The 27,858-nt window shown below is 54.8% G+C and overlaps 1 protein-coding gene across 1 annotated transcript; it reads right to left on the bottom strand.

The window, feature by feature from the left end:
* Positions 1–6,421: 6,421 nt before the first annotated feature.
* Positions 6,422–24,802, bottom strand: AQP7 (aquaporin 7). The gene is given in 9 exon segments (XM_020905121.2): positions 6,422–8,300; positions 8,303–8,535; positions 8,907–9,124; positions 9,332–9,450; positions 9,665–9,802; positions 10,182–10,305; positions 18,305–18,419; positions 23,291–23,339; positions 24,485–24,802. Coding segments are annotated over 8 exon segments (1,017 nt in total). The 5' UTR covers positions 23,317–23,339; positions 24,485–24,802; the 3' UTR covers positions 6,422–8,256.
* Between the last annotated feature and the right edge of the window lie 3,056 nt (positions 24,803–27,858).

Below are 27,858 nucleotides of genomic sequence, written 5' to 3'. Positions count from 1 at the left end.
TGATACACCAGGCACTGTGCTCGTATCTTTTACTCCTCAAAGCCCCATAAAGTGTGTTTCGTTATTTTCTCAGTTTTACCTATGAGGAAACTGAAGGTTGGAGAAGTTAGGTCGCTTGCCCAAGATCACTCAGCGAATTGGAGATCTGAAATTCCTACTAGCTCTGACTCCAAAACTCGTGTCTCCCGGCTCCACACAGAGCCGCGACTGTTCACGCAGCTCATTCTGAAGTCCCTGAGACTGCACAGCCCAGCAGGTCAGGACAAGTAGGAGGGGAGCTTAGACCGCGTCCCAGTGTAGAGACTACCCTGGGATGAGGCCGTTCCGTGCAGTGGCCATGAGGGGGCAGTGTGTATCCCCAGACCAGGGCCAGGGGATTGCTTATACTTTGCCTTAGGACAACACTAAAACTTTTTAGATGAGTTTATAACCGGTATCTTTTAAGTTAATCACCTTTTCGTTTCTTCTTCTTTTTTAATACTGTTTCTCTCTGCTTATTGGTATATATACTATAAGCACAGGAGGAAAAACATATCTAATGTTTCAAATACCTGAAGGGAGACCATCCCAGAGAAACAGCCAAGGCCGGTGCTCAGTGGTAGAAATACACCTGTACCTTGAAGGGAACAGCAAAGCCACCAGGCAGTAGCGGGATGAGTAGCAGGGGCCTTTGAGTCACTGGAAACTTAGGGCCGAGGAGTGAATGATGAGATCTGGTTCGTTTCTGGAAAATGTCATCCCCGCTGCTATATTGAGACTAGGCTGTATGAATGTTCATAGTCGCTCAATCGTGTCCGACTCTTTGCGACCCCCATGGACTGTAGCCCGCCAGGCTCCTCAGTCCATAGAATTTTCCAGGCAAGAGTACTAGAGTGGGTTGCCATTTCCTGGTCCAGGAGAATCTTCTTGACCCAGGGACTGAACCCATGTCTCTTGCATCTCCTGCATTGGCATTTGGATCCTTTACCAATGCGCCACCTGGGACTTGGAGAAGGCGATAGCAGCCCACTCCAGTACTCTTGCCTGGAGAATCCCATGGACGGAGGAGCCTGGTGGGCTGCCGTCCATGGGGTGGCGAAGAGTCGGACACGACTGAGCGACTTCACTCTCACTTTTCACTTTCCTGCATTGGAGAAGGAAATGGCAACCCATTCCAGTGTTCTTGCCTGGAGAATCCCAGGGACGGGGGAGCCTGGTGGGCTGCCGTCTGTGGGGTCACACAGAGTCGGACACAACTGAAGCGACAGCAGCAGCAGCAGCACCTGGGACTAGACTGTAGGGCTGAGTCAACCAGAGAAGAGGCTGGAACAGTCAGAAAGCCACTGCTGTAGTCCAAGAGCAAGGGGGCAGTGGCTCAAACCGAGGACTCTGAGAGGTGGTTGGATTCTAGACACAATTTGCAGATCACACCTAAAGGATCTATGGACAGATGGGATGTGGGGTGTGAGAGGAGGAGCCGAGATGACCTCAAAGTTTGGGGCCTGAGAAATGGGAAGATTGAATGTGCCTTTTACTGGGATAGGAAAGCTGGGAGGAGCAGGCCTGGGAGAGGAAAATCTGACTGGGAGGCGGTTGTCCATGAGACTCTGAAGTCTGGAGACAGGACTGAGCTGGAGATCTAATTTGGGGAGCTGTTGGCATCCAGTGGTATTTAAAAGCCGGTGAAGTCATTTTGGGAGGGCAGGTGAAAGAGAAGAGTCCACGGATTTTGCCCTGGGCACTCTGTCATCTGGAGGGCAGGGAGCTGAGGACAAGGCGAGAAGGAGAGACTGCCAGAGCCCGAGCTGGGCCTGAGCTGTGTGACTCAGGGCTGCAGGGCAGTCCTGCGAGGCGAGCGTCTCTGGGGCATTTTTCCACGTTGCCCAGGAGGCTATGGGCTTCCCTCATGTGCCCTCACTTGTTTGAACCGCCTGAGGGAAGGGACTGGCCCCAAAGCACAAGTCAGGTAATGCCCCGTAGAGTTCAGGTTCCTGGCATCAGAGGAGATCACAGACCTCGGCCGCCGCCTCCCCTTCAGTCATCTCTGAAACACCGTTTTCAGAGGGGCTCACCATCTCCCCCTGGGCCACCTCATCCACCTGCAAGCTCTTAACTGCCTCCCTAGGCTTAAAAGCTCCTTCTCTAGCCCAGGACTGGGTCTTTCCCTAGATATCCCACAGGTACCTCTCATTCAGCACACCCAACCTCCAGACTGCTCCCTGGTGTCTCCCGTAGCCAATCTCCGCTGCCCTGGCGCTGGGCCTCCATTAGGAGATCATCTTCTCGTTAATGTCCCCTGACCTGGGACCAGAGGAACCAGGACATATGTGGAGGAATGTTGGGGGGCAGCAAGGGCAAGAACACATCCTTCCAACAGGAACCCCCGTCTGAGGAATCCTCTTTATCAGCCAGCAAGGGGTTTGTTGGGTCCCTGGAGGACTCAAAGGCTCAGCCTTGGACATATGACCTTAGCTGTGTCCCTGGGTGTACCTGCCTCTGAACTCTATGTCTCAGCCTCCGAGGCTCCACCACTCACTCAGGCGCCCCCCACCCCTGGGCCAGAGCATCCCCTCACACACCCTGTGGTACCCGCCCGCTGCCACCTTGGCTTCTGAACACAGACGCAAGGGGGAGACCATGAACTCTGGTAAACTCTTCCCAGCCTTGCTCCATCAATGCCGATGGCCAACCTGAAACCTAAAGCACCTCACTCCTCTGGGCCACATGACCCCCATTTTGCAGATAAGGATACTGAGACCCAGAGAGTTTCAATAACCTGCCCGAGCTTGCTAAGGGCACTTGGATGTTTGGGCTTTTTGCTTATATAGAGTTTGTTTGTTTTTCAGTGTTTCACTGTTATTTTAACTGTTTTAAAAATAATTTTATGTTTGGCTGTTCTGGGTCTTCACTGCTGCTTGGGTTTTCTCTAGCTGCGGTGAGTGGGGACCACTCTCTGGTTGTGGTGGTGTGCTCACTGTGGTGGCCTCTCTCGTGGCCCCGGGCTCTAGGGCGTGGGAACTCAATCGTTGGGGCTCACAGGCTTCGCTCCTCTGCAGCACGTGGGATCTTCCCAGATCAGGCATCTAACCCATGTTTCTTGCATTGGCAGGCAGATTCTTTACCGCGGAGCCACCAGGGAAGCCCTTAACTGTATGTTCTATTCACACGTCTACAGAATATATTTTACAGTCTAAAGACCAAACAAAACCCAGTAGAGATCATATCAACAAAGGGCTGGAATCCCTACTCTGTACCCCTTGCTGAGCCAGCCTCCCCAGGCCCCAGATTCCTTGGTGTCAGATGGGTGTGATGGCCTGAGGACCATGAGACAGTGTGGAGTGGCGACAGGATGCTCCCTCCCTGCGTGCCAGGCTGAGCTCATTCCATCATCCCGGCAGCCTGGGAGGCGAGTGCTGTTACATCCTGTCCTTCCTAAGCCCATATAGCCAGTGAGCGGCAGAGCGGCTGTTTGGACCAGGAGGGCTGGCCTCATTGTCTGTGTTCTTAGATGCCATAGTTATGAGTCCTGCACACGGGAGGCTGGGACAGAGCTCTGGACCCGCTCTGGGTTCAGCACAAGGGTGGGTTCAGAGCCAGGGCAGGCCTTGTGGCCACAGCCTTCGCTCTCTGCAGTTGCCAGCAGCGAGGTCCAGCCCCATGGCTCCTTCCACCTCCCCCCGGCATGCGGAACCTCATCTGAGGAGGAGACAGTGAGACCAGGCAGATGGAGGGGCCACCGGGGTGCGAGTGGGAGAGCGGCTGGCCGGGCAAGGAGTAAGAAGAGCCTCTTCCCAAAGCCAGGACCACCAAGCTGAGGGCCAGACCTCCATTGGCAAAGCCCTGGAGAAGCTTGGCCTGGAGCTGACGGTGTTGGGGGGGGTTCCTCCTTGTCCCATCCCTGTCCCCATCTCAAACAGAGCCTCAGCCAGCTTGAGGCAGGGGGCAGTAACGGGGTCGTGATATGAAGCTTTGAAGTGCTGCAAGAAGTCAGAGCAGGTAGGCTCCCCAGATGCCAACAGGTCCCAGCCTCACTATACAGATAGGGAAGCTGAGGCCCAGAGCAGGGGAGGGTCGTGTGTGCGTCACGCAGTCAGTCCATGCCGGCCTGGGACTAGAAGAATGGGACAGGAGCTAGGGCTCCTATAGCTCACATCCCAGCCTGGCTCCCAGAGCTGAACAGATGTCCCTCTGGAGTCTAGCCAGGGAATGCTTGCAGGAGGGGCTGTGTGTGTGAGCAAAGCCCAGAGCAGCGATAAGGCACCATGACCCCTGCCCCACCTCTTCCTCCTGCTTCCCTCTCTCCCTTCCTCCCGTCTTTCCCTCCTGCCGTGTCACCTGCCTCTGTCCTCCAGAGACCTCCCTCTCCTCTGGCCCAAGCCTTGGTCTCACCTCTCTCCAGGCATGGGCTCAATTCACCCCCCCCACTCACTTCTCTTGTCTTCTGCTGCTCCCCGACTCTTGCCATTCCAGCAAAGTTCCTTCCATGCTCGAAGCTTTAGACATTTGCACTGGCCATTCCCTCAGCCTGGCATGCTCTTCCCCAACATGTCCACATGGCTCACTCCTTCACCATCTTCAAGTCTTTACTCATTTACCTCCAGTCTTCACACCCACACACACTTCCTATCCTCCTTTTCCGCTTTTCCTGCTTAGCATATATCACAAACACATGTTTTGCACAGAATATCGGCTCCAGGAGAACAAAGACTTTTTAAATGCTTGTATCCTTAACTCTAGGATGGCGTCTGGTTCTCTGCCAAGAGAACGAAGGGGTCTGTGCCGTGTGCCCAGAAGTGCTCTGAGACCAGGTCACCTGAGCCTGACACTGGGATCAGCTTCAGCAGGAGGTTCCAGGCAGTGGGCCGACTATAGGTCTGAGGCATAGCTCCAGACAGCTGGAGGGGTTCTGGGTAGACGGCCTGGCTGGCCTGCCTCCAAAGCCACCTCCCGGGCACATGAGGATGCCAGAAGGCTGCAGTGGTCAGTGGGGCAGAGGAGGGTCTGTATATGCCCCTCTCATCTGTGACTGAGGCCTTAAGGTCACACTGCTCTGGAAGGAACACCAGGCAAGAAAGTGGCCACCCTCCTTGTGTTCACGGGGTCACCGAGGCTGAGAGGGGAACAGACGGGTCCAGGGTCACAGAGGGAGGAGCTGACTGGCACTTCCGGCTGTGGGCCCCTCCCTAGACGCTCCCAGGCCCAGTCCCTGGCTCGGTTCCCCCCACGTGGGATGTCAGACTCACTCACGTCTCTCCTCCACCCTGTGCCCCCAGCCCGCTAATCTCACTGAGCCCCATACCTGGCACTCTTCCCATCACCTGTTCTCATGCTATTCCTATTTCTTTTTCATCTTTTAAAATAAATGATACTTTTGAATGAATATGTATCACAGTTGTATAAGCACAGTCACATAATGAATCCCCAAATTTACCCCGACCCCAGAACTGGAAAATCACTACTAGCTTACCCTACTCCCATGCTCCTCCCCATTTTAGCACTGTCTCTGTCTCCATGAAGGAAGTATGCCTTTTTTTTTTTAGTGAAAAGTTGGTCCCTTCTCTCATGGAGCTTACTATCTTTTTTTTTTAAGTTTTGGCTGTGCTGGGTCTTCGTTGCTGCGTGTAGGCTTTCCGTAGTTGCGGTGAGCAGGACTACTCTCTAGTTGCAGTGTGCAGGCTTCTCTTTGCAATGACGTCTCTTGTTTTTGGAGCTTGGGCTCTAGGGCCCTCGGGCTTCAGTAGCTGCCTGCCTACGGGATTAGTTGCCCCGCAGCATCTGGAATCTTCTTGAACCGGGGACTGAATCGATGTTCTCTGCATTGGCAGGTGGACTCTCAACCACTGGCCCACCAGGAACGTCCCTTTCTTCTTTTTTTAAAAAGTAGTTTCATCACACGCGTGCATGCTCACTCACTCAGTTGTGTCTGACTCTTTGAGATCCCATAGACTGTAGCCCACCCGGGTTTTCTGTTCATGGGATTCTCCAGGCAAGAACACTGGAGTGGATTGCCATTTCCTTCTCTGGTGGACCTTCCCAACCCAGGGATCGAACCTGGGAGTTTTATCGCATATGTGCACCCAAAGAATATATTGCTGTTTGCTTGTTTTTAATGGTATAATGTACGACATCACTCTTTATGCCTGCACACTTTCTCCGTGTCATTACAGGTAGCTCTTGTACCTCACTTTTCACTGATGTGTTCTAATCTGCCCTATGTGACTGGACTGCAATGTAAGTGTGTCCCTTGTTGATGGACATCTGGGGTGTTTCCAGTGTCCCCTGACCTTGTGCCCCTCGTCAGCTGAGCCTCTTGAGAGGCCCATTCCGCCTCCCCAGGACCCTGCTTGATGGCCCTTCCTTCCCCCTTCTTCTGCCCCAGCTCTGTCCACACAGCCCATTTCCCCAGGCTCTACTTCAACTCTTCTGAGCTCCAGACCACACGAAAGGCATAATCATTTATTGAGCACTGACTCTGTGCCAGGCACCATCCTCAGCACGGTACATGTTTTGTTTCATCTAATATTCACATCAACACAAATGGTAGGTATTTTGATAGCATTAGACCAACTTTACAAATGAGAAAACCAAGGCCCGGCACGGCAGAATAACTTGCCCAGGACTACACACCTATTGTCCAAGTCCCATGGGCAACTCAAAGTCGATGTGTCTCCAGTGTAAATTTTCATCTTCCTCTTCAAATCAATGCCTTTCCCATTCTCCATGTTCAGTGGGGACACCTCCAACACCCTGGCCCAAACCAGAAACTGGAAGGCAGCCCTGGCCCCTGGCCCGTCCTCACCCACTCCTCCCTCCAGTCTGAGCCTAGCCTGAGGCTTTTACCTCCTTGGTGTCAGGAGAATCCTTTCTCTTCTCTCCACCCTCCAGTGCTGACCTGTGAGCTGCCCCATCGCCCCTCCTGTAGCAGCCTCGCCCCACACTTCCTTACAGACCCCAGTCTCCCCCTTTTCCAGCATCCTGCACACTGCAGCTCAGGTGGGCTTTCTAAACCTCATCTCACCAGGTCCTCAGCTCCAGAAGGAAAACCAGCGTCCTCTACCCACCTCCCCCGCCCTGTCTCCTCAAACCCTGAAGTTCGGCATCCAGCCCCAGAAAGGACCACCCTCACCTTTGCTCTGTCTTGTCCTCTAGGAAGCCATCTGTGGCCTCAGCTCAGGACTGAGCTGTGAGCCCCCTCTGAGCCCTGCACGCAGCCCCTTCTTCACCCCTGCTCTCTTTTCTCGTGATCACCTGTCCCTAGTAGGGGCTGTGCTCCTTGAAGACAGAGACCCAACCTCACCCGCAGAGCCTGTACCCGGGAGGTGCTCAGTGGCTGCTGAAAGGCTAAAAGCAGAAGCAGGGACAGAAGCCATGGGTGAGGCTGCCTTCTGAGTCCCAGAAGCAGGTTGATCCTCCCGGCCTGGGATCGGTGGACCTGTTCCCCGGAACCTCATGAGACCATTTCCTGTCCCCTGCCTTTTGACAGGATTTTCCTCTCTGCTTCTTCCTTTCCGGCTCTGGGATTCTCCACGGTGGGAGAGCTCTGCCCCCATGAAGAAGGCAGAGCCTGTCTCTTACCTCCTCTCAGTCTGCTTCAGGCATTTTCAAGGGTGGGGTGATTATGCTCCCATGGGTGAAAAAATTGGATCCTTGAAAGGGAGAGATTTTTTAAAACCTTACTTTTTTTGTATAAAGCAAAGATATATGTACAGTACACAAACAGATATGCAGTATATCTGTGGTATTAAAATATCATGTGATTAAGGGGAAAAAAAATCCTAGAAGGCTCCTAAGGAGGGGAGAATAAGGGGAAAAAATGTTGAGAAACTCTGATCCACACACTGGGACCTTGGCCTGCCTGGTCCAAGGACTGGCCAGGACTGAAGGAGAGTCCAGATATCCCAGGGCAGCTCACGGTTCCTCCAGGGCTGACCCCCACCTGCCAGGTGGAATCCCTCTCCCATGCCATCCCCTCCCTGCCCTGTGCCTGGCAGCACACCCTTCCATGTCCGGGGTCGTCTAATCTGGTCCTGTCTTTACTGAGGCCACTGATCGGCCCTTCCACTTGCTCCCTGGGGGCCACCCAGCTCCCAGGGCCGGCAGGAGTCGGAGGCCACTCAGTTCTGTGCTCAGCCTCGGCATATGCTCTACAAGCATAATCCGGGAGCTCCTGGGAGAACCCAGGAGGTAAGCCCCACCACAGGAGGCCCCCAAGAAGCGGGGTTGCCACTGTGGGACAAGGCTTTCTTTATTGGGGTGGATGTAGGCTCACAAATAGTCTTAGAGGGGCTCTAGGCGGATGGAGTCACTTAAGGGTGGTGCAAGACTGAGGGTCTGTCTTCGGGGTACACAGAGACAGGGGTGAGGGAAGAGACCCCGTGCTGGTGAGACACGGTCTTGGGCAACACAGATATTCTGCAGTCTTCAGACATCTTGGGATTCTCCAGGACCTGGGGCTCCTGTCGTTTGTTGAAACCGATGAAGATCGCGTACATCATGGCCCCGCAGTAGGCACCCAGGGGCGGTGCCACTACTGGCACCCACCACCAGTCCCTGGCGCTGCAGGCAGAAGGCAGAGGCCTGCTTAGGGGGCCAGCACCCAGCATGGCACCTGCGTCTACCTCAGGCCACGACGCGGGGAGGGGTGGTGGGGGCTGGAGAGTAGAGGAGGAAGCCCCACCCTAGCCCGGGAGTCAGCCCTGAGCCTGGGGCACTGATCAGCTTCAGCCTGATTCAGGGACAGCAGCGGGTCTGGGGCAGGGCTGACATTCAGTCCAGGAGCAGGGTCTGGAGGAAGGTCAGGACCCAATCCTGCCTCCCAGGCCGCTGCCTGGAGGGGGCGGATCTGCAGGACGCTCCTGGGCTGTTCCACCCTCTGCATGCAGGGAATCCACAGGAAACTCCCAGGAGTGGGCTGGACCACGCAGTACCTGAAGACCTGTGAGCCCCAGCCAGCAAGGAAGGTGAAGAAGCGGGGAGGCAGGTCCCGGGATGGGTTGATGGCATATCCCGAGTTCATGCCCAGGGATATTCCGATGATGACAACGAGGATGCCGATCACAATGGCCTGCGTCCCCTCTAGCGTTGGGTTGTTCCCCTTCTCTGTGATGGCTAAGAGACACAGCTGAAGCATCCCAGTTACCACCATCTGGGGAGAGGCACCGTGGCAGCACCTGGGGCCCCCGGCCAAGCCCAAGGGCCTCAGCAGTGCCCCCAGCCCCCACCCCTGGCAGAGCCGTGACTCTGTATTGTCCCATCCAGGGTTCTTGCCCGCTCCACCACAGGGGGCTGCCTGCTGGCCCCTTCTTGAGTGGAGGAGAGCCGGAGGAGGGCTACCTGTGCCTGTACCACTGACCTCATCCAGGAAGCCCCTCCACAGTGTCATGTGGTCAGGAAGGTAGGTGGCAAAGATGTTAGCAGTGGCTGTCGGGCCAGTCACCGTCAGCTTTCCCCCCGAGAAGTCGATAATAGCGGCTGTGGGAATACAGACTGAGTGTGAACCTGCCCCCCCGCCCCCAACCGAACCCCGCCGCTGTCCCAGAGATGAGGCGGTAGGATGGAGCGCAGGGAGCGCCTCCGAGACTCTTCTATCCCAGCGCTTTCACAGGCGAGGACGCGCTCGGAGCTGCCCACATTTCAGGGGAGGAGGCCGAGGCCAGAGGTGGGCCGCCCGGGGCAGGACACTCACTGTAGAAGAGGCCGTAGATGGTGGCCGCCGCCATGAAGGAGCCGAGGAACTGGCCCAGAACGTACACGGGAAACCTCCTCCAGGACATGCGGCCTAGCGCACAGCTGGTGAAGGTCAAGGCCGCGTTCATGTGGGCCCCTGCAGGGACGGCCGAGGGTGTCGGCAAAGAAACAAACAGCCATCAGTAACACCGAGAGCAACGGCAACAGCGATGAGAATAGCGAGCGTCTGTGAAGGGGGCTCACTCAGTCCTCACAGGGACCCTGCGAGGCAGAAACCACTGTCTCCATCTCCCCATGAAGCAAAGCAATGGGTGGAGAGTTCAGTCGCTTGCCTGAGAGAACCCAGCTTGTAAAAATGGTGGGTCAAGGGGGCTCATGAAGCGTCTGGGCAGAGGAAAGCGGCCCGTGAGGGCAAGGCACCAGCTGACTTGGAGAAGGGGCTGGCTGGACGGGGGCCGGAGGACCCCACGGGGGACACCTGGCCGGGCTTGTCGGTTGGGGCCCAGTCTACTCACCAGAGATGTTCCCCGCCATGTACACGCCCATGGTGACTCCGAAGCCAAAACCCAAATTGACAGCGAGGTAGCTCCCCATTTTACCTCCTAGAACCATGTGGGCCACGGAGCCGAGGCCAAACACCTGTGGGAGAGGGCCTCTGAGGGGGCCGCCCACCCAGGCAGCCCAGCCTCAGCTGGGGCTCCACGCCTCCACGCGCTAGGTCTCCCTGCACTGCCCTTGGGTACCCCCTTCTGCAGTGCCCTCCTCCTCCAGAGACACGCCTCCTCGTGACCTCGTCCCGTTGCCCCCGCCAAGGCCTGTCACGACTGACCAGTGGGAGCTGGGTGCGTGCTAGAGAAGGAGCCGGGTGAGCAGGGAGATTCAGGCTCCCACGGGCCTTGCCAGGTGCCTAGACCCCAAGTCCACCTGAAGGGCTTCCAGGAGGACAGGGCTGGTGTGGATTGGACCCCTCAGAGCTTCTAGCTCATCAGCGTAGTCCAAAGGAAATTTCTTCAGGGACTCCGCAGACTTCCTTCTGGGCTCTGTCAGGACCCACCACCAACCCTCACCACCTCCACACGCATCAGCCCTGGAAGCCCACCCTCAGGCGTCACCTCTGAACTTCTCACCCATCCCCAACCACCAGATCTCATCAGATGAGTCTCCCCACTGAGCCCCTTCTCAGGGAGGTTAGAGACCTAAAAGGAGGCCTTTACTCAAGCTCCCCCTAGCCACTAACACCCCCTCCCACTGCGTCTGTACTGCCTTCCCCTCCAGCTCTGGCTGCTGTGCCCTCCTCTCTCTCCTTCTGCAGAGGCCTTCCTCCCTCTTGCCTGTATCTTCTACCCTCCCCTTGACTGGCTCCCACAGACTTGGGTCTCCTCCTTCCTTAAAGTAGAGCTTCCAACTCATCCTAGCCTCCCTGTCCAGCTGTGGACTCCTGGATGCCTCCTCCCATGTCAGTCAGGCTCCAGGAAGGACCCGCTCAGCTTCAGTTTAGTTGCTAAGTCATGTCCAACTCTTTGCAACCCCGTCGACTGCAGCCACCAGGCCTCCCTGGCCTTCACCATCTCCCGGAGTTGACTCATACTCACGTCCATTGAGTCAGTGATGCCATCCAACCATCTCAGGTGCTTTGCCCCTTCCCCTGTCCCCCTCCCAGTCTGGCTTCTGCATCCCGCGTCACAGACACCAGTTCCCTTGTCCGAGGGCTCCAGCCTCTGCATTTCCCGGTGGTCCCTTCAGGCATCGTCTCACTTGACTGTGCTGACTTTCACTCTCCTCACCACTCTGCTTCCAGAAGGACCTCTTCATTGGCTTCCCCGACATGTCTCTCTCCTGGTTTCCCTCTTTTCTCTATAGCCTTTCCCTCTCCACAGTTCCTTCCCACATTCTTCTTCTTTCACCTGCCTCATAAATACAGATGATCCCTGTGTTCTATCCCTGGCCTTTTTCATAACTCACCTCAGTCACTCCTGGGTTTTCTTACCAGCTTCAGATACGCCTGATGGACTAATTCCCAAAATCTGCACTTGGGAGCCAGATCTCTTTTTCCAAATACCTCCGAGAAGTCTCCAGGGTGTTCCACAGGCACCTCCAGCTCTAAAGCTCACCATCTCTCAGAAAATGTGATCTTCATTCCATGTTCCCCCATCCCATTTGGCCAAGCCAGAAACTTGTATGTTCTCCATCGCACATGGTCAGCTCTGGTTATATTCTCCCCAGATCTTACCCAGTCTCCTTGCAGCCAGAGTGACCTAACACAAAAATCTGACCATGTCTGTCTACCTTTGGTCCAAACATTCCTGGCTCCCTTCCATTTCTAGGATAAAGTCCAAACTCAGTAAGTCACCATTTAAGATCCTTGATTTTCATGCCTTCTGCCTCTCAGTTTCATATCGGGTCTAGTATTCTCTATGTTGAACACTAGTGTTACCAATAATAGCATTATATGTGTGCTCAGTCACTCAGTGATGTCCAATTCTTTGCAACCCCAGGAACCATAGCCCACCAGGCTCCTCTGTCCATGGAATTTTTCAGGCAAAAATACTGGAGCAAGTTGCCATTTCCTCCTCCAGGGGATTTTCCCTATCCAGGGACTGAATGTGCGTCTCTTGCGCCTCTTGCATTGGCAGGCAGATTCTTTACCACTGTGCCACCTGGGAAGTCAAATAACATTACTACTATTAAAAATAATAACCATTTGGGCTTCCTTGGCTGTCCAGTGGTTAAGACTCCACACTTCCATTGCAGGGGGTGTGGGTTCCATCCTTGGTCAGAGAACTAAGGTCCCACATGTCACGTGGTGGGCCAAAAATAAAGAAAAAAAGAATAAATATTTATTGAGCACTCACTATGTGCCAGGCACTGGTAAGCAAGTTCTACCTCTCACCTCTTTTAACCCTTAAACCTGTTTACTCATTAGGTATTATTATCCTCCCCATTTGACAGATGAGAAACCAGAGGTTTAGAGAAGTTGAGTGGCTTGTCTCAAATATACATCTTGGGGCTTCCCTGGTGGTCTAGTGGTTAGGAATCCACCTGCCAATGCAGGGGACAGGGGTTCGATCCCTGGGTTGGGAATATCCCACATGCTTCAGAGCAACTAAGCCCATGTGCAACAGCTACTGAGCCCACACACAGCAACTACCAAAGCCCATGTGCCCTAGAGTCTGCTCCACAACGAGAATACATTGCTTGCCTCAACAAGACAAAGCAATCGGGATTCAGCGCGCCAAAAATAATAAATAAATAAATAAATCTTTTAGAAACAAAATAAAGCCAAAAAAAAACTAAGTGCACATCTTGCACACAGTAAGCCAGTTTCGAATCTAGGCAGTTGCCTATGCCAGTCTCAGAGGAAACAACTGGACTGCTCCCTTCATGCCTGCTTTCTCATGCCTCGGTGTTTTGCATAGGTCACGCCCTCCCTCTGGAATACCTGATCCTAGATCCTGAAAAACTGATACTCTAAGGCCACATTCAGATGGCATCTCCTCTGAATACTCTGTTTTGGATGTGTTGTCTTTGAGAGACCTCTAGATGTCCAGACTGCTGGAAATCAGAGTCTAGATCTATCATCCAATATGATGGCTATAAGCCACACTTGGCCATTATGTACTTGAACTGAGATCTGTAAGTGTAAGGTACACAGCAGATTTCAAAGGCTTAGGAGGAAAAAGAAAATATAAATCTTAAATAATTGTATATTGATTACATGTTGAATTGGTAACATTATGGACATGTGGGTTAAATACAGTAACTATTAAAAACTAATTTCACCTGTCACTTTTTACCTTTTTAATGTGGCTACTAGAAAAATTTTACATTACATATGTGGCTCATATTGTATTTCCCTTGAAGAGTTCTGGAGTTTGTGAAAAAAGAAATACCTGAAGAATTGTGGACGTCAGTTGAAGACATCAGGGAGGATATGAAGACCCCCGGGAGAGGGTGAACCAAGGGCTGAACGTCAGCCCTCAGGGGTGGGCGTTAGAAACCCCAGCCAGAGCTGCCGTTGAAATGGAAGAACAAGACTTCCCTGGTGGCACAGTGGATAGGAATCCACCTGCCAATGCAGGGGACAGGGGTTCGATCCCTGGTCCAGGAAGATTCCACATGCCTTGGGGCAACTAAGCCTGTGCCCCACAGCTACTGAGCCCGTTTGCTGCAGTTACTGAAGTCCAAGCGCCTAGAGACCACAATGTGCAACAAGAGAAGTCTCCCAATGAGAAGCCTGTTCACAGCTAGAGAAAGCCCACACACAGCAGCAAAGACCCAGCACAACCAAAAATTAATAAATTTAAAAAATAAAGAAAGAAATGGAAGAACAAAGAGAGAATGTGCCCTGTACCCCAGAGAGAAGCAGAGTTTCCCAAGGAGGGTATGGCCCACATGATCACGTGCTGTCTCTGGGTCAAGCGTGAGAAGGCCTGGAAAGCATCCCATTGGATGTGACAACCCAGGGTTCTTGAGTAAGTGGGGAACACTGTCTCATCAGGGCGTGGGGTCAGAAGTCAGGTCCAGAGAGCGGGAGGGGAGGAGCTGGTGAGGAAGAGTTGAAAGGACCAGTGGAGACATCTCTTTGAGAACTTGCCTGGGAAGGGAGGGGGACCAAGTGTGATAAATGAAGGGCCTCGCAGAGAGAAGGGAGGAGTGTTCTCTGTTCTGCTGTTTTAGGGAGGGAGTCTTGAGTGTGCTAAGGTCGAGAGAGGGAGGGGCTGGATATACAGAAGAGAGAAAAGAAGAAGCCAAGTGCCTGAGGAGCCTGGGGTGGGGGGATGAATAGGAGTGGAGACTCCTGCCTGGGGGAGGGGGCATTTGTGGGTGCGGGGAGGGGAGGTCTGATGGGCGAGGAGCCAGACACACCCGGGAAGGAGGTGGCACACCTGGCCGTCTCTGTCAGCCTGGAGACCAAGCCATTTGCTGATGACAAGTGGCCGGTGAGATTCGGGACAGGCTGAGAACCAGTGCACTAGCCTGGATAGGGGAGGGGAGAGGCCTCTGAGCAGGGCCTGCTGGGTCCCGCAGGAGCCCCAGGACAGGTGCAGGGGAGCCCAGACACAGGCCGGCTTAGGGCCAAGGGTGGGGTGAGGAGGAGAGGACAGGCAGAGGGGGCATGGGCGTGGGGAGCGAGGCCAGGCCAGGCTGACAGATTCGGGGTAGAGATGCCGGGACTGGAGCAGGCATGGAGGGTTTGAACAGCAAGGTCCCCATTTCCAAGTAGGAGCTCAAAACCGTTTACTAAAAACAATGAATGAGTGAATAAACCCCACGTGTGTCAAGGTTGCCGACTGGCAGCCCCTGGACCTCGTCTGTTTAGCACACGTTTTGTTTGATTAACTTGATTTTGATGCACAGAAGGTTCAGCTTCTCCTGCAAAATCAGAATCTCTGTCAACAGCAGCCTGTATTCCAGGTGATGTGGCGACAGTCAGCCAGAGTGGTGGCAGCCACGTCCTCACGCGGGTCAGCACTCTGCCGTTAGCCAGTCCCCACCCGCCTCGGTGACTCTCTCAGGCCCCGACAACGTGAGTTTTGCAGGCACTGCCCTATTGCTCACAACCCCAGCTGGCTTTCCAGGACGCTGATAGCCCAGCTCCTCCCCTCCCTGGCCAGTGAATGTGGCCCAGCCTGTCCAGGTGCCTCCAATAGCCACAGGCCCAGCCTGGAGGATAACACCCCCGGAGGCTAAAGAGTGGAACGGAGTGGAACAGTCTGCTTCCTTCATGTTGCTGCAATAAATGGGGCCCAAGTTCACTCTAGCTTTTCTGGCGAAACCTTCATGCTGATGACTCATTCAGCTTCCTATCACCTGAGAAAGCCCCCACTTCTTGGCAGAGGCCTGACACCTAAAAATAACAACAACATAATGTCCCCTGTGAGCTTAAATCTCACAAAGTTCTTTTACACGTTACTTCCCTTCAGTCCTCACGGCAACTGAGTGGCAAATGTTTCTGCTCCCAGGGAAAACCAAGGCCTGGAGAGGGGTCTTAAACTTTCCAAAGCCTGAACCTGAGGGCCTTCTCTCGGCTGGGAGAGAGTTAGAAATCCGGCTAAGGTAAGGGATAGAGCATGGAGATCAAGGGTCAAGGCCAGGATATTAGGCTAGACTGGATTTACTCTTAACTTAAAATGTGACCTTGGACAAGTGACTTTGTCTCACAAAGCCTCGGTTTCCCCATCTGTGAAATGGAGATAATAATAGCGTCGCCCTTATAGGGCTGTTATAAGGATTTGGGAAGAAACTGAACAGGAGGGCCTAGCATTATAGTGCCTGATATGCAGTAGGTGCTCAATAACCACCTCAATAAAGGGAGGAGAACCGCCAACATGGGCAGTGGGCAGGCAGGAATGCATGTGGGTGGTGCCTGCTTTCCCTAGGAGCTCTCCCAGGAGGCACCCTCCCACCTCCACAGTGCCAAGGTCTAACAACCCTCATGGGGCTAGAATGTCTTGTCAGCAAATAATTACTTTGCCCTGGATTAAGGCAAGAGGGGGTCCAGATGCTGTCTTCATGGCTCAGGAGGGCAGGTAATGGAGGAGAGGGAGACGGCGGGAAGCAGGGAGGGGAGGGGAGCTGAGAGAGTTTGTCAGCTTGAGAATCAACCAACGCATATGAGCCACATGCGTGCTGAGTTTCCGGCTCCAAACCTTCTTCACACAAGTCAGCCAGCTCAATATTAGCATCGCACTCACCAGTGAGAAAGCTCAAGTTCTGAACAGTTAAGATATTTATGAAAGATCATACAGCTAGAAGACAGCAGAGCCAGCATTCAGACCCAGCTCCAAAGCCCGTGGAGGCCCAGTTTCACACTGTTAATAATATCTGGGGCCAGATCAGACATCAAGCCAGTCAATCCTAAAGGAAATCAACCCTGAATATTCATGGGAAGGACTGATGCTGAAGCTGAAGCTCCAGTATTTTGGCCCCCTGATGAGAAGAGCTGACTCACTGGAAGCGATCCTAATGCTGGGAATGAGCATGTGGAAGGCAGGAGGAGAAAGGGGCAACAGAGGATGAGATGGTTGGATGGCATCACTGATGCAATGGACATGGGTTTGAGCAAACTCTGGGAGATGGTGAAGGCCAGGGAAACCTGGTGTGCTGCAGTCCATGGGTCGCAAAGAGTCAGGCACAACTGAGCGACCAAACAACAGCAATAATGTCTGAGAAGACAGGCTCTGAACACAGAGAGACCTGCCCAAGGCCAGCTGATGACTCAGTGGCAGAATGATCAGGATAAGAACCCAGGTGTCCAGAGTCCCCTGGGCAGCGTGGGTCCCCCTGTCTCTCCGACACTGTGACTCAGTGAACAGACACTCACACTTACACACACACTCATCCTCTCACCTCCCCCCACCGCCACCTCTGTTGTGCCCCTGAAGCCATTGTCCCCCTCCCCAGAGGCTAACCCTCCTTGTCACAGACCCAGGTCTTCATAAGGTACAAACAAGAGTGTCCACAGCTTCAGGCAGAGGCTGGATGGGTGAGTGGCTGGGCTGAGACAGGACAGGGGGTGCCCGAGAAACCCCACATCCCACTTGCATCTGGATTCTCCCCTGTGGTCCCCTTAGAGAGCCCTCCCCAGGTCCCCCAGGACCTCCCAGGTTGCCATACCCTACAGGAAGCTGTCGGCTCTCACTACTCCGGGCTGTCCACAGCCCCCCGCACTGCTGACTGCTCCCCCTTCTTCTGTGACCTGGCCTCCCCCCACCTTCTCCTCCCACCCCACTGGGCACCCATTTCCTTCTGTGTGCGCCTCTTCATTCTTCAGGTTCTGTCCTCAACTCAGTTCCTTTTTCTTTGTATATGTTCTCATCGTACACATTTTATAACCACTATTCATGTTCTGATGAAGTCTAACTGTTTATGTCAGCCCAGACCACACTGCAGAGTTCCAGGCCTCTATACCCGGCCACCCCCACCCCTGAGATTCCCCCCACCCCCAGGAGCTCACCTGATCGCAGGAAAGCCAACCTTGGGCTGAAATGGCCCCCTCAGCATTTACCGCACACCTGTTGCTTGCCGTCTCCTTTGTCCGTCTGCCCGTCTTCTCTAACTCCCCCGGATATGTGCTTTCTTCTCCATCCCTGGACCAGACTGACCCTGGACTAATCCCTGGGCCTCTCTCTCTGTCCTAGGCCATCCCAACAGCTTCTTCTTGGGCTCCCCTCCCGCCAGCATTGCCCACTCTGCTTAGGCTCCACACGGAGCCCAGAATTTCTTCCTAAAACCCACATCTGGTCATATCACTCCCCTCCTGGGAAGCCTTCAGTGTCTCCCCATCACCCTCAGGATTAATTCTCAGAGCCTCCACATCCTCTCCAATCTCTTTACTGTTTCCCTTCTCCTCACTCCCAGTCATGCCCACAATGCACCCACCCACCTGTAACTCAGGATTTCATGTCGCCCCACATATTGTGAGCCCCTTCTTTCCCAAAAAGACTTGGTGAGAAAGACAAGCCCTTGTTTTCCTATACTTCTCCCTCAGAGGCTGGGGAAGGGACAGTGTGACCCAGGGCCCAGACGTGGGGATCGGGTCATGGGTTGCCCTTACGGAGCCCCACCTTTCTGAGGCCCCACTTCCCTGAGATCCCTTCCTCAGAGTCTGCTCACCCTGCACCCCCCGCCCACTCACCATCATGACAAACGTGCTGATGAACTCCGCCAGGAACTCTCGAACTAACTCGTTCTGCCATATGACTTGCACCTTTGCTGTAGGTCTCGAGAACATCTTGGGCATGCGGGTGGACCTGAAGCAGCAGCCGGAGGAGCCCATGGGCAGAAATGAGATCAGGTGCACTTATTGTCACGACTGAGTTAATGGGTAACTCAGTGGCCTCTCCACACACGCCTGCTCTTGCCCAGGGCAGCTGATACCTCGGGGGTCAGAGGCACATGAGAGCCCAGGGACGTGAGGAGGGACTGGGGTTGGACAGCCAAGTCACGCCCCTCTTCTTCCTGCCAGAGACTGGACCATTGGACCATAGGGAATGTGCACCCATGAGGTGAGGGTGCAGAGGGGGCAGATGGGGGGCCTGTAAGTGCTGTCCATGGTGCCAAAGAGCCTTGGGGGAGAAGCAGATGGGAGAGAGCAGGCGGGAGAGTAGAGCTCAGCTGTCTGCCTGCCTGCCTGCCTGCCTGCCTGCCTGTCTGCCTGTTTGCTGGGGCCAGAGCTCTGGGGACACAGGTAAGGCATCAAGCAAGATCTGGCAACTGCGAGGCTCTGCAAACAGCACGGGGTGTGGCAGAGTTGGCTCCCAGGCTCTCTGAACAGCACCGAGGCCCGAAGCACACAGCAGGTTCTGTCAGAGACAGGGACGGCTAAGTACACCAAGCTCTGTGGCAAGGTCGGCGTGAAAAGGCGCTTGTGAGTGGATGAGTGAGTGAATGAATGAACCAATGAAAGGGAAGGAGGGAGGAAAAGATGGGCTGTGTCTTACTCCCCAGTGTATTCTCAGTGTCCAGCATGGTGCCGGGCACGTAGTAGATGTGCAGAGTACACGCCAATGAATGAAAACTGAGACTTCGCCTGTTCAGGTCAGTTCAGTTGAGTTGCTCAGTCACGTCCGACACTTTGCGACCCCATGAGCCGCAGCAGGCCTGTTGCTCTCCCCTGGATGCCCAGCACTCCCACAGTGCCTGACACATGGTAGAACGTTGATAAACATTTGTTCAGTAAATGGATGATTGGATGGACAAATGAAAGAGTGAGTTAGGGGCTCTATCTTCTTTTGGGGCTGGGGGGATAAGACTTGAGTCTGGGGACGGAGACAGCCTGGAGGCTCTGAAGGAGGAGGAAGAGATACCTGCTTGCAGCCTTAGTGCTTGTTCAGATTGGTGACCCTCTCCTCTCCCATGTTGCCTATCCCTTGAGTTCCTCACCCTGCTGGGGACCGCCACAGCACCCCCACCCCGCCCCAGCTCCCTGACTTTCCCCAGCCTCACAGCAGCCAAGAGTGAGCCCTGAGAGTGAGAAATGTAAGCCAGGCGTGGATAAAGCACAATCTACGTTTCTGGCTGAGAACCCAAGTTCATTTCTCACCCACCTTAGTCCTTCTTCTGTCCTTACTTCAAGGAAACGAAACAAACCCAGGACTAAGCACACGGAGCAGGGTGTAGCGCTGCCCGAACAGTCAGTCCACGTGCGTCCACCCCCTGCCGCTGCCATGCAGCATCCCATAGGAGTCCCCGTGCCCCTGTGACTGGCCTCCTTGGCGCTGAGGAAGAGCCTGAGGCTGCAGGAATTCAAGAACAGTCCTGGGGGCTTCCCTGGTGGCTCAGTGGTAAAGAATCCACCTGCCAATACAGGAGACACGAGTTCGATCCCTGGTCCGGGAAGATCCCACATGCCGCTGAGCAACTAAGCCCATGTGTCATAGCTACTGAACCTGTGCTCTAGAGCCTGGGAGCCGCAACTACTGAAGGCTTTGTATCACAGAGCCCATGCTTTGCAGCAAGAGAAGCCAGCACCAGGAGAAGCCCACAGACCGCAACTAGAGAGGAGCCCCCCGCTTGCTGCAACTAGAGAAGAGCCTGTGCAGCCACGAAGACCCAGCACAACCAAAAGTGAATAAGTAAACAAATATTCTGGGAGTGAGGAACTCCCAGAAGGTAACACAGAGGCAGAGGAAAGGCAGACAAAGTAGGAAGTCAGTGACACTAAGGGAGCCCTGGGACCCTGGCCTCTTCCTCCTCGTCACACAGCAAGCAGGACTCAGTAAGTGACAACCACCAACAAACCAATGAACCAAAGATGCACTGGCTGCCTAGAGTGTGTTCAGCGCATGCACGCTCAGTCGCTCACTCTCGTCCAACCCTGCAACCCCACGGACTGTTACCCATCAGGGTCTTCTATCCATGGGATTTTCCAGGCAGGAACATGGGACTGGGCTGCCATTTCCTTCTCCAATGTGTTTGGGGACTGTAGTAAAGAACATTGGCATGGTCCCTGCTCTTAGAAAGATGAACAATTTACTAAGCAATTACTTACAGTGTAAGGAGTGTTGCAATGCAAGGAGGACAGAGGAGCCTGGCGGGCTACAGTCCATGCGGTCACAAAGAGCTGGACACGACTTAGCAGCTGAACAACAACAAGGAGTGTTGCCACAAGTGAACGCTGGATGCTATGGGGCGGCAGGGAGGAAGCAAATCACCCAGCAGAGGGAGTAGGAGGCTCTCCCAGAGGAAGGGAGATTTAGGTCGAGAATAGAAGGCTGGTCAGATGAAGGAGCATCAGGGAGGTGGGGGAAAGTCCTGGGCACTGGCATAGTTTGGACAAAGGCTTGCAGCGATGACAATGTGTGAAGTGTAGAGGAATTCTGCAAAGACGGGCTGCAGAGAGAGGAGGCGAAGCGGCATGAGATGGGCAGAGAGGGCAGATGGCCGCATGGCCCATGCTAGGGAGTCTGACCCCAGAGGGTCTTGGGGTGGAGGAGTTAGGCAGGAGCACTGCCTCCTGCTTGGAGGCAGGAATGAGGGAGCAGGAGTGGAGGACGTGTGAGCAATCAGACAGGCTGAATGATAATGGCAGCCAGAGCCAAGAAGGTGCATGGAGGTGGCCAGAGGAAGGCAGTCCTATGAACAGATTTGTGTCTCATTAGAGAGGAGGATGGAGAGGGGGGAAGTCCTGGATGCCCCGGCTCTGGCTGGAGCAGCACAATGGTGTGTGAGGTGCATGAGAGAAGCGGCAGGCCTAGGCAGAGGATGAGGAGTCACCTCTGGGTGTGCTGAAGCAATTTGAGGAGCCCACGAGACAGCTAAGTGGAGGTGACCAGGAAGGAGCCTGCTGATAACGTGGTCTGGTTTAGAGATACCCATTTGGAGGTCACCCAATCAGAGATGGTCATTTCATCCAGGGGCAAAAATGAGAGAGCTCACAGCAGGGGAGTTGAAGAAAACTTAGCCTACAAACCAAGAAACCAACCATCAACCAGGTAACTACCTAAATGCATGCACGCTCAGTTGCTTCAATCGTGTCCAACTCTTGGGATCCTATAGACTGTAGACCACCAGACTCCTCTGTCCATGGGGATCCTCCAAGCAAGAATACTGGAGTGGGTTGCCACGCCCTCCTCCAGAGGATCTTCCTGACCCAGGGAATTGAACCCGCACCTCTTATGTCTCCTGCATTGGCAGGCGGGTTATTGATCATTCTGGGCAGCCCCATTACCTAGTTCCTTGCTAATTAAGGAACTAAATATCTGACCACTTAGCAACCAACCCTTTGACTAATCAACCTGGCAACTTAACCAACTAACTGGTTCTCCTATTAGCCAACTCATTTAATTATCTAAGCAACCAACCAGCTGCAAACTGCTCAGCTAACCTCAAGCCACCCATTCAAGCTGCTAACCCATATCCATCCATTTAACAGACGTTTGTTGAGCATCTACTTAGGAGTCAGGCACGAGGGGTACAAGTAAACCCTGCCCTTGGATGGGTTCTTCCGTAAGGAGATGGGTAACTCCCTCAGAGCAAGCAGCCCCCGGGGGCGGGAGGAGGGCAGGTCAGCAGAGACTTGGGGAGAATGGGCAGGTGGTGGCTGTGAGAGTGTAGGGAGGTGGAAGTGAGCACCTCTTATACTTTTTAGGAGATTGGTGGTTAGATGTGAGGCGTGGGGGACAGATATGTAAGGATAAGGCTGTGACTTCTGGCTGGAGCACTGGGGGAGACGGGGATCCTTGACTGAGCTGAGACCACAGGAGGCAGGGGGGTGGTGGGAAGAAGTCTGTCCTCAACTGGGGCTAAGCTGCCTGGGCCAACAGAAGGTCTTTGCAAACAGGGTCCAAAGCCCTGGGAGAGTCTTGAGTGGGCACAGTGACGTCATCAGCACAGAGGCGACCCATGCGTTCTGTCTATCCTGGAGCACACAAGAAGACCGACACCCATGCTCGTGTGGAGCTGGCCGGCAGCAAGGAAAGGAAGCAAGTAGTACGCATATTTGCGTGGTATTGATGTGTCCTACCTACCTACCGGGAGCTACAGCAGGGAAAAGGGAGAGGGAAGGACTTGGAACAGGGCATTCAGGTCCCCTCATTGAAAAAGAGGCATTTGAGCGAAGACAGGAAGGAGGTGAGGGAGCAAGCCACACTGGAAACTGTGGGGAGAATGTTTCAGGCAGAGCGGACAGTCACTGAAGGACTCTGAACACGTTTGGAGGGGAAAAAGGAGGGGAGAGTGGATGGGTAGGATGGGGGAAGGTCAGAGAGTAACAAGCACTGAATAGGCTGGGCCTTAGCCATTCCAAGGACTTTGGGTTTCATTTCGCCTCAAAGAGACCTGAGCCTGAGCGGGCGGGAAGTAGTGAGTTCAGTTCAGTTCAGCACAACCTGCGTAGGGGCAGCTGGAACCCCCTGCCCAGCCCCTTGACCCTCATCTGGGTCTTTCTGAGCCTCCCCTCACCCCAGGGCCCAGCCCATGCTTGGCTCCATGGAGGCCAAGGAGGGAGGGGCAGATGGGAGAGGCTCCTTTCCCGGGCCCCGCGGCTGGAGCGGGGTGGGAAGGGGGGAGTCTTGGTGCATCAGCTGCCGTGAGGGAGGAGCTAGGATGGGTCAGGAGGGCCCTGGGGGTGCGTTGGGTGCCGGATAGGAGGGCTGAGGTAGGGGAACGTGGGGGTGCTTACCGCCTCTTCCTGTCTGACTGAGTCATATTGTCTTCGAGATTTTCAGATGCTGTGAAGCCAAAGAGAGGTCACGGGGGCTGGGGCCGCAGAACTTGGCCCCTCGTTCCCATCAGAGCTCAGTCTCCCCAAGGGAGAAGCCAGAGGGACAGCTCCTGCCAGTGCCAACACACCAGCCCAGCCAAGCTGGCAGGGAGGGAGGAGGGGTGTGTGTGCTTCAGCCAATAGGGAGAGGCCCTGGAGCCCCACCCCAACCCCTGCTGGCCTCAGGACCCCTGGCATCCCAGGCCAGGGCCCTGCTGAGGTCCTCCTGACCTTCCCAAGCCTGCAGCCTAGCTCTGGACAATGGAGATGCCCACAGGCTCCCTGCAGCATTTCCACCCTCTCACAGGCGGGTATTACTGCCTTCAGTCTAACCTCAAGCCCTCCTGTTGCTGACTTAAACTCTGATTTTCCAGGGCCTCATTAGCCTCCTTCTTGCACACACACACATGGGCACACACACACACACACACACACACATGGGCACACACACACATGTGCGTGCACACACATACACCCCACATAGGGTGAGGTCCTGAAAATTCACTTAGTCCATATCCCCACCTCAGAACAAAGTCTACCCTCTCACGTTTCCTGAAGACCCCCACCCCTTTTATTCCCATTTTCCTTGAAAATTACAGCACGAAGGTGAACCTGGACCTCCCCATCTTGCATGCTCCCTATTCCCTGCCCTCTTTCTTCCAACTGCCATGTAAGCTCCCGCACCTCACCCTGACTGCAGACACCCTCAGCCTTGACCCAGGAGGGGCTCCAGAAGGAGAAACTACCCCAGCAAAGCCAGGAATCCACCCCCTACTCTGATCCACATTCCTCCCGCTCTGGTCCCTGTCGCCAGTCTCTATTCGTTTCCCATCCCAGGCCCTCCTGGCAGCCTAGCCCCACGCATCCTCCCAATCTCTGCTCCACCACTGGTCCTGCCAACAGTCAATTTACAGGTAAGGAAGCCAAGAAAGAAAGTGTGATGTGCCTGTATGAGGCAGCAACTCAGCACTAAACCAGAAGATATCCAGGCCTTCAACTCCCAGGTGGGTCCCTTCCCCAGCCATTCCCAGGGCCGCCCCGTGACCATGTGGTCCCCAGGAATGGCATCCCCGAAGCCTGAGTCCGAGGGGAGGCCCCCTGTCCCGGCCCTACCTGGGACCCAGCTCACTCTGCTGCAGGGCCTTATGCTCCCAGTTGCCTGCCTTGGGGCCGCTCAGTCACAGCAGCCCCTGGACCGCTTCCTCCATGACCGTCTCGGGCTCTGGCTGCAGCCCCTGCTAGGGCTCTGCGGTCCCTGTGTCCCCGGCCGGAGCCCGCCTCTCAGCCCTCCTCAGGGTGACCGGAGTGCTGCTCCGCTCTGCTCCTCCAGGGAAGAGGTCAGTGGAGCAGGGCTTTGGCCCTCGTCACTCGAGCCAAGTGCAGACACACTGCCCAAAATAGCACCCCTTCTCCTGCCAACAGTGCCGTGGAGACGGGGTTCTGAGACAGCCCTTGTGAGGTCAGAGGCGGAGCTCCCGGTGGGCGCTCTGGGCCTCTTGGTCTCAGAGGAAGGGCCTGTGCACCAAGCCAAGTGTCCAGCACAGAGCCAGAGGAAGTCCCCCCCACCTCCGGGTCCCAGAGCTGGGGGAGACTCCGGAGACCCCTGAATCCCCCTCTGTGGGGAGGACTGCACAGAATGGGGATTCGGGGTGGAAGATTCTGAAGATCAACAGCCAGGTGGAAGGGCTGGGAAGAAGACCCTGAGTCAGTCCTAAGGAAGCCTCCATCCCAAAGTAGGAAGGGGAGACTCAGGCCCTGGACTCAGGGGAAGAGACAAAAGCCATATTTGCAGGAAAACCTCAGTCCAAGAGGGGAGGTAGAAGCCAGCCTGGTCCTCTGGAGGTTCTTAGTCTGGTAGGGAGGAGAAAAAGCCTGGGCCTCGTCCTCTGGGAGCCCCCATTTTATTTTAGTGGCAAAAGGGGAAAGCTAGGCCCAGCCCTCAGGAAAACACCTCCCATGGGAACAGTAAGCAAGGCCTCTGGGAAGGAGCCAGGCTGAAGCAGAGGGCATGCCCGTGGGTGGGTGGCCAAAATGGGTCAGGAGCCAGCCAGGGAACCAGCCACCATCTATGAGAGGACCTCTGGAGCCAGGGCATGCTGCTAAGTCGCTTCAGTCGTGTCCGACTCTATGCGACCCCATAGACGGCAGCCCACCAGGCTCCACCGTCCCTGGGATTCTCCAGGCAAGAACACTAGAGTGGGCTGCCGTTTCCTTCTCCAAAGCATGAAAGTGAAAAGTGAAAGTGAAGTTGCTCAGTCGTGTCCAACTCTTCGCGACCCCATGGACTGCAGCCTACCAGGCTCCTCCGTCCATGGGATTTTCCCGGCAAGAGTACTGGAACTGGGGCATGGGTGAGCCTCCAAAGACAGGCAGCCTAGGATCTGAGCAGGTGACTTGGTGCTGAGAAACAAGGGTGGGGCTGCTGGTCTGCAGACTGTAAGGAGACCTGCCAGGTGGAGTCGTGGAGGGTGGGCAGCGGGTCCAGAAGGTTCTGAGGCTGACAGCGCCTTATTGTGGAGAGGGGGTGTAGGGTTTGGTTGCAAAGCCAACTCAGGTGATAGAACTGTCCTCTAGAGGGCGCCTATAGAACGGATCTGGTCTGGAACTTGCCTTGCCCAGCCAAGCCACAGCTCCCCCCATTCCCCGGCCCCTCCCCCCAACCCCCACCTCGCTTCTGCAACTTTGGTTCAGTGGGTTAAGAATCTGCCTGCAATGCAGGAAATGCAGAAAACGCAGTTTCGATCCCTGGGTAGGCAAGATCCCCTGGAGGAGGGCATGGCTACTCACTCAAGTATTCTTGCCTAGAGAATCCCATGGACAGAAGAGCCTGACAGCCTACAGTCCATGCGGTCACAGAGTCAAACATGACTGAGTCGCCTTAGCATGCACTTGCCCACACACCACCCCTCCTAGACCAGCAGGTCACTCACTCTGTAAGGAGAGGCCGAGGTCAGCTGCCCAGTCAGAGACCATCGTTAAGGAATGAACTCTACCACAGCAACCCTGTGACTGAGGCTCTGCCCCTCACCTCCTCTGCAGACTTGAATCCTTCCTTCAGGGAGGTAGAGATGCACCCCTGGTAGTGGCGGACATCTGCCTTTTTTTTTAATAGAGTTTTTTATTTATTTCATTTTTTGGTTGCACTGGGTCTTCGTTGCTGTGCGCAGGCTTCTCATGTGGTGTCTTCTCTTGCTGCAAAGCACAGGCTCTGGGCACATGAGCTTCAGTCGGATCTTCCCTGACCAGGGATCGAACCCTTGTCCCCTGTATGAGCAGGCATATTTCTATCCACTGTACCACCAGGGAAGTCTGACACCTGCCTTTATTCCTGTGTGTGCTATTGAGGCCAGGGTGAGGTAAGAGTCAAAAGTGGCACTCTGGGGTCTTGGATGAGATCAGAACATGGGCAGAGTTGGGGTGGGCTGGGGAAGGACTGGTGAGGGAAGGAGATCGGGATCCATGCTGGAGTCAGGGATCAAGCCCTGGGCTCATTTACTGGGCTGTACACTGAGATAGATAAATGGCAAGTGACTTAGGATACACTGTGATAAAGTGGAGGGAATACAGGAACCACTAAGCCAGCCTGGAGGTGGGCAAGGATCTTCCAGAAGACATAACATTGACACTGAGTCCTCTAAGGTGAGTGAGGAAGGATGGGGAAGTAGTGGTTTTATTTAGTCATTTGAAGCCCAGTGGGTCTGTGAGAAAACCTAGCGCATTCTGGGAATTGTCAGTGGTTTGCAGAGGGCTGGAGAAGTGAGCAGGGGAGACCATGAGGAGTTTTGTCCACCAGGGCATGCAGTCAGACTTTACCCCAAGGGCCTGAGGCCCCAATGGGTTCTTTTCTTTGTGTGTTGAGTCATGTCCAACTCTTTGAAATCCTTTGAACTGTAGCCCACCAGGTTCCTCCATCCATGGGATCTTTCAGGCAAGAATACTGGAATGGGTTGCCATTTCCTTCTCCAGGGGATCTTCCCGACCCAGGTGTTGAAACAGGGTTTCCTGTGTCTCCTGTGTTGCAGGTGGATTCTTACCTGCTCAGCCATCTGGGAAGCCCCTCCAAGGCTTCTAAGCAAAGAGAAGCGTGAAGCAGTGAGTCTGGGGCCCCTGAGGCCTCGGAGCCTCCAGCAGGCAGAGGCATGGTTGGGCCCAGGCTCAGGCTGGAGAGAGAGAACCGATGTCAGCCCCTGGGCATCTACTTTGGAGTCCATGGGAATGTCCGGAAGCACGAGGGTTGGGGCAAGGGGCAGGGCAGGATAAGCTGGCGGCAGGAGGGTGACTGAGAAGGAGCAGGTGGTAGGAGGAGGGAGGAGAGAGAAACCCAGACACCAGCCTACCAAGAGGACGCACAAAGCTCGAGGAGGCTATGGCCCCAGAGGCAGGTGCTGAGGAGAGGCCGGCCTCAGTGAACTGGTGGGATGGAGGATGGCCACAGCTGAAGAGATGGAGGCTGAGGTGGCAGAAGGTTCAACTGTGGAGAGAGGAGA

The sequence above is a fragment of the Odocoileus virginianus genome, chromosome 31 (genome assembly GCF_023699985.2).
Source record: "Odocoileus virginianus isolate 20LAN1187 ecotype Illinois chromosome 31, Ovbor_1.2, whole genome shotgun sequence".
Classification (NCBI taxonomy): Eukaryota; Metazoa; Chordata; class Mammalia; order Artiodactyla; family Cervidae; genus Odocoileus; species Odocoileus virginianus.
The sequence above is the reverse complement of the archived record's forward strand: the minus strand, read 5'-3'. Positions and strand labels throughout refer to the sequence as shown.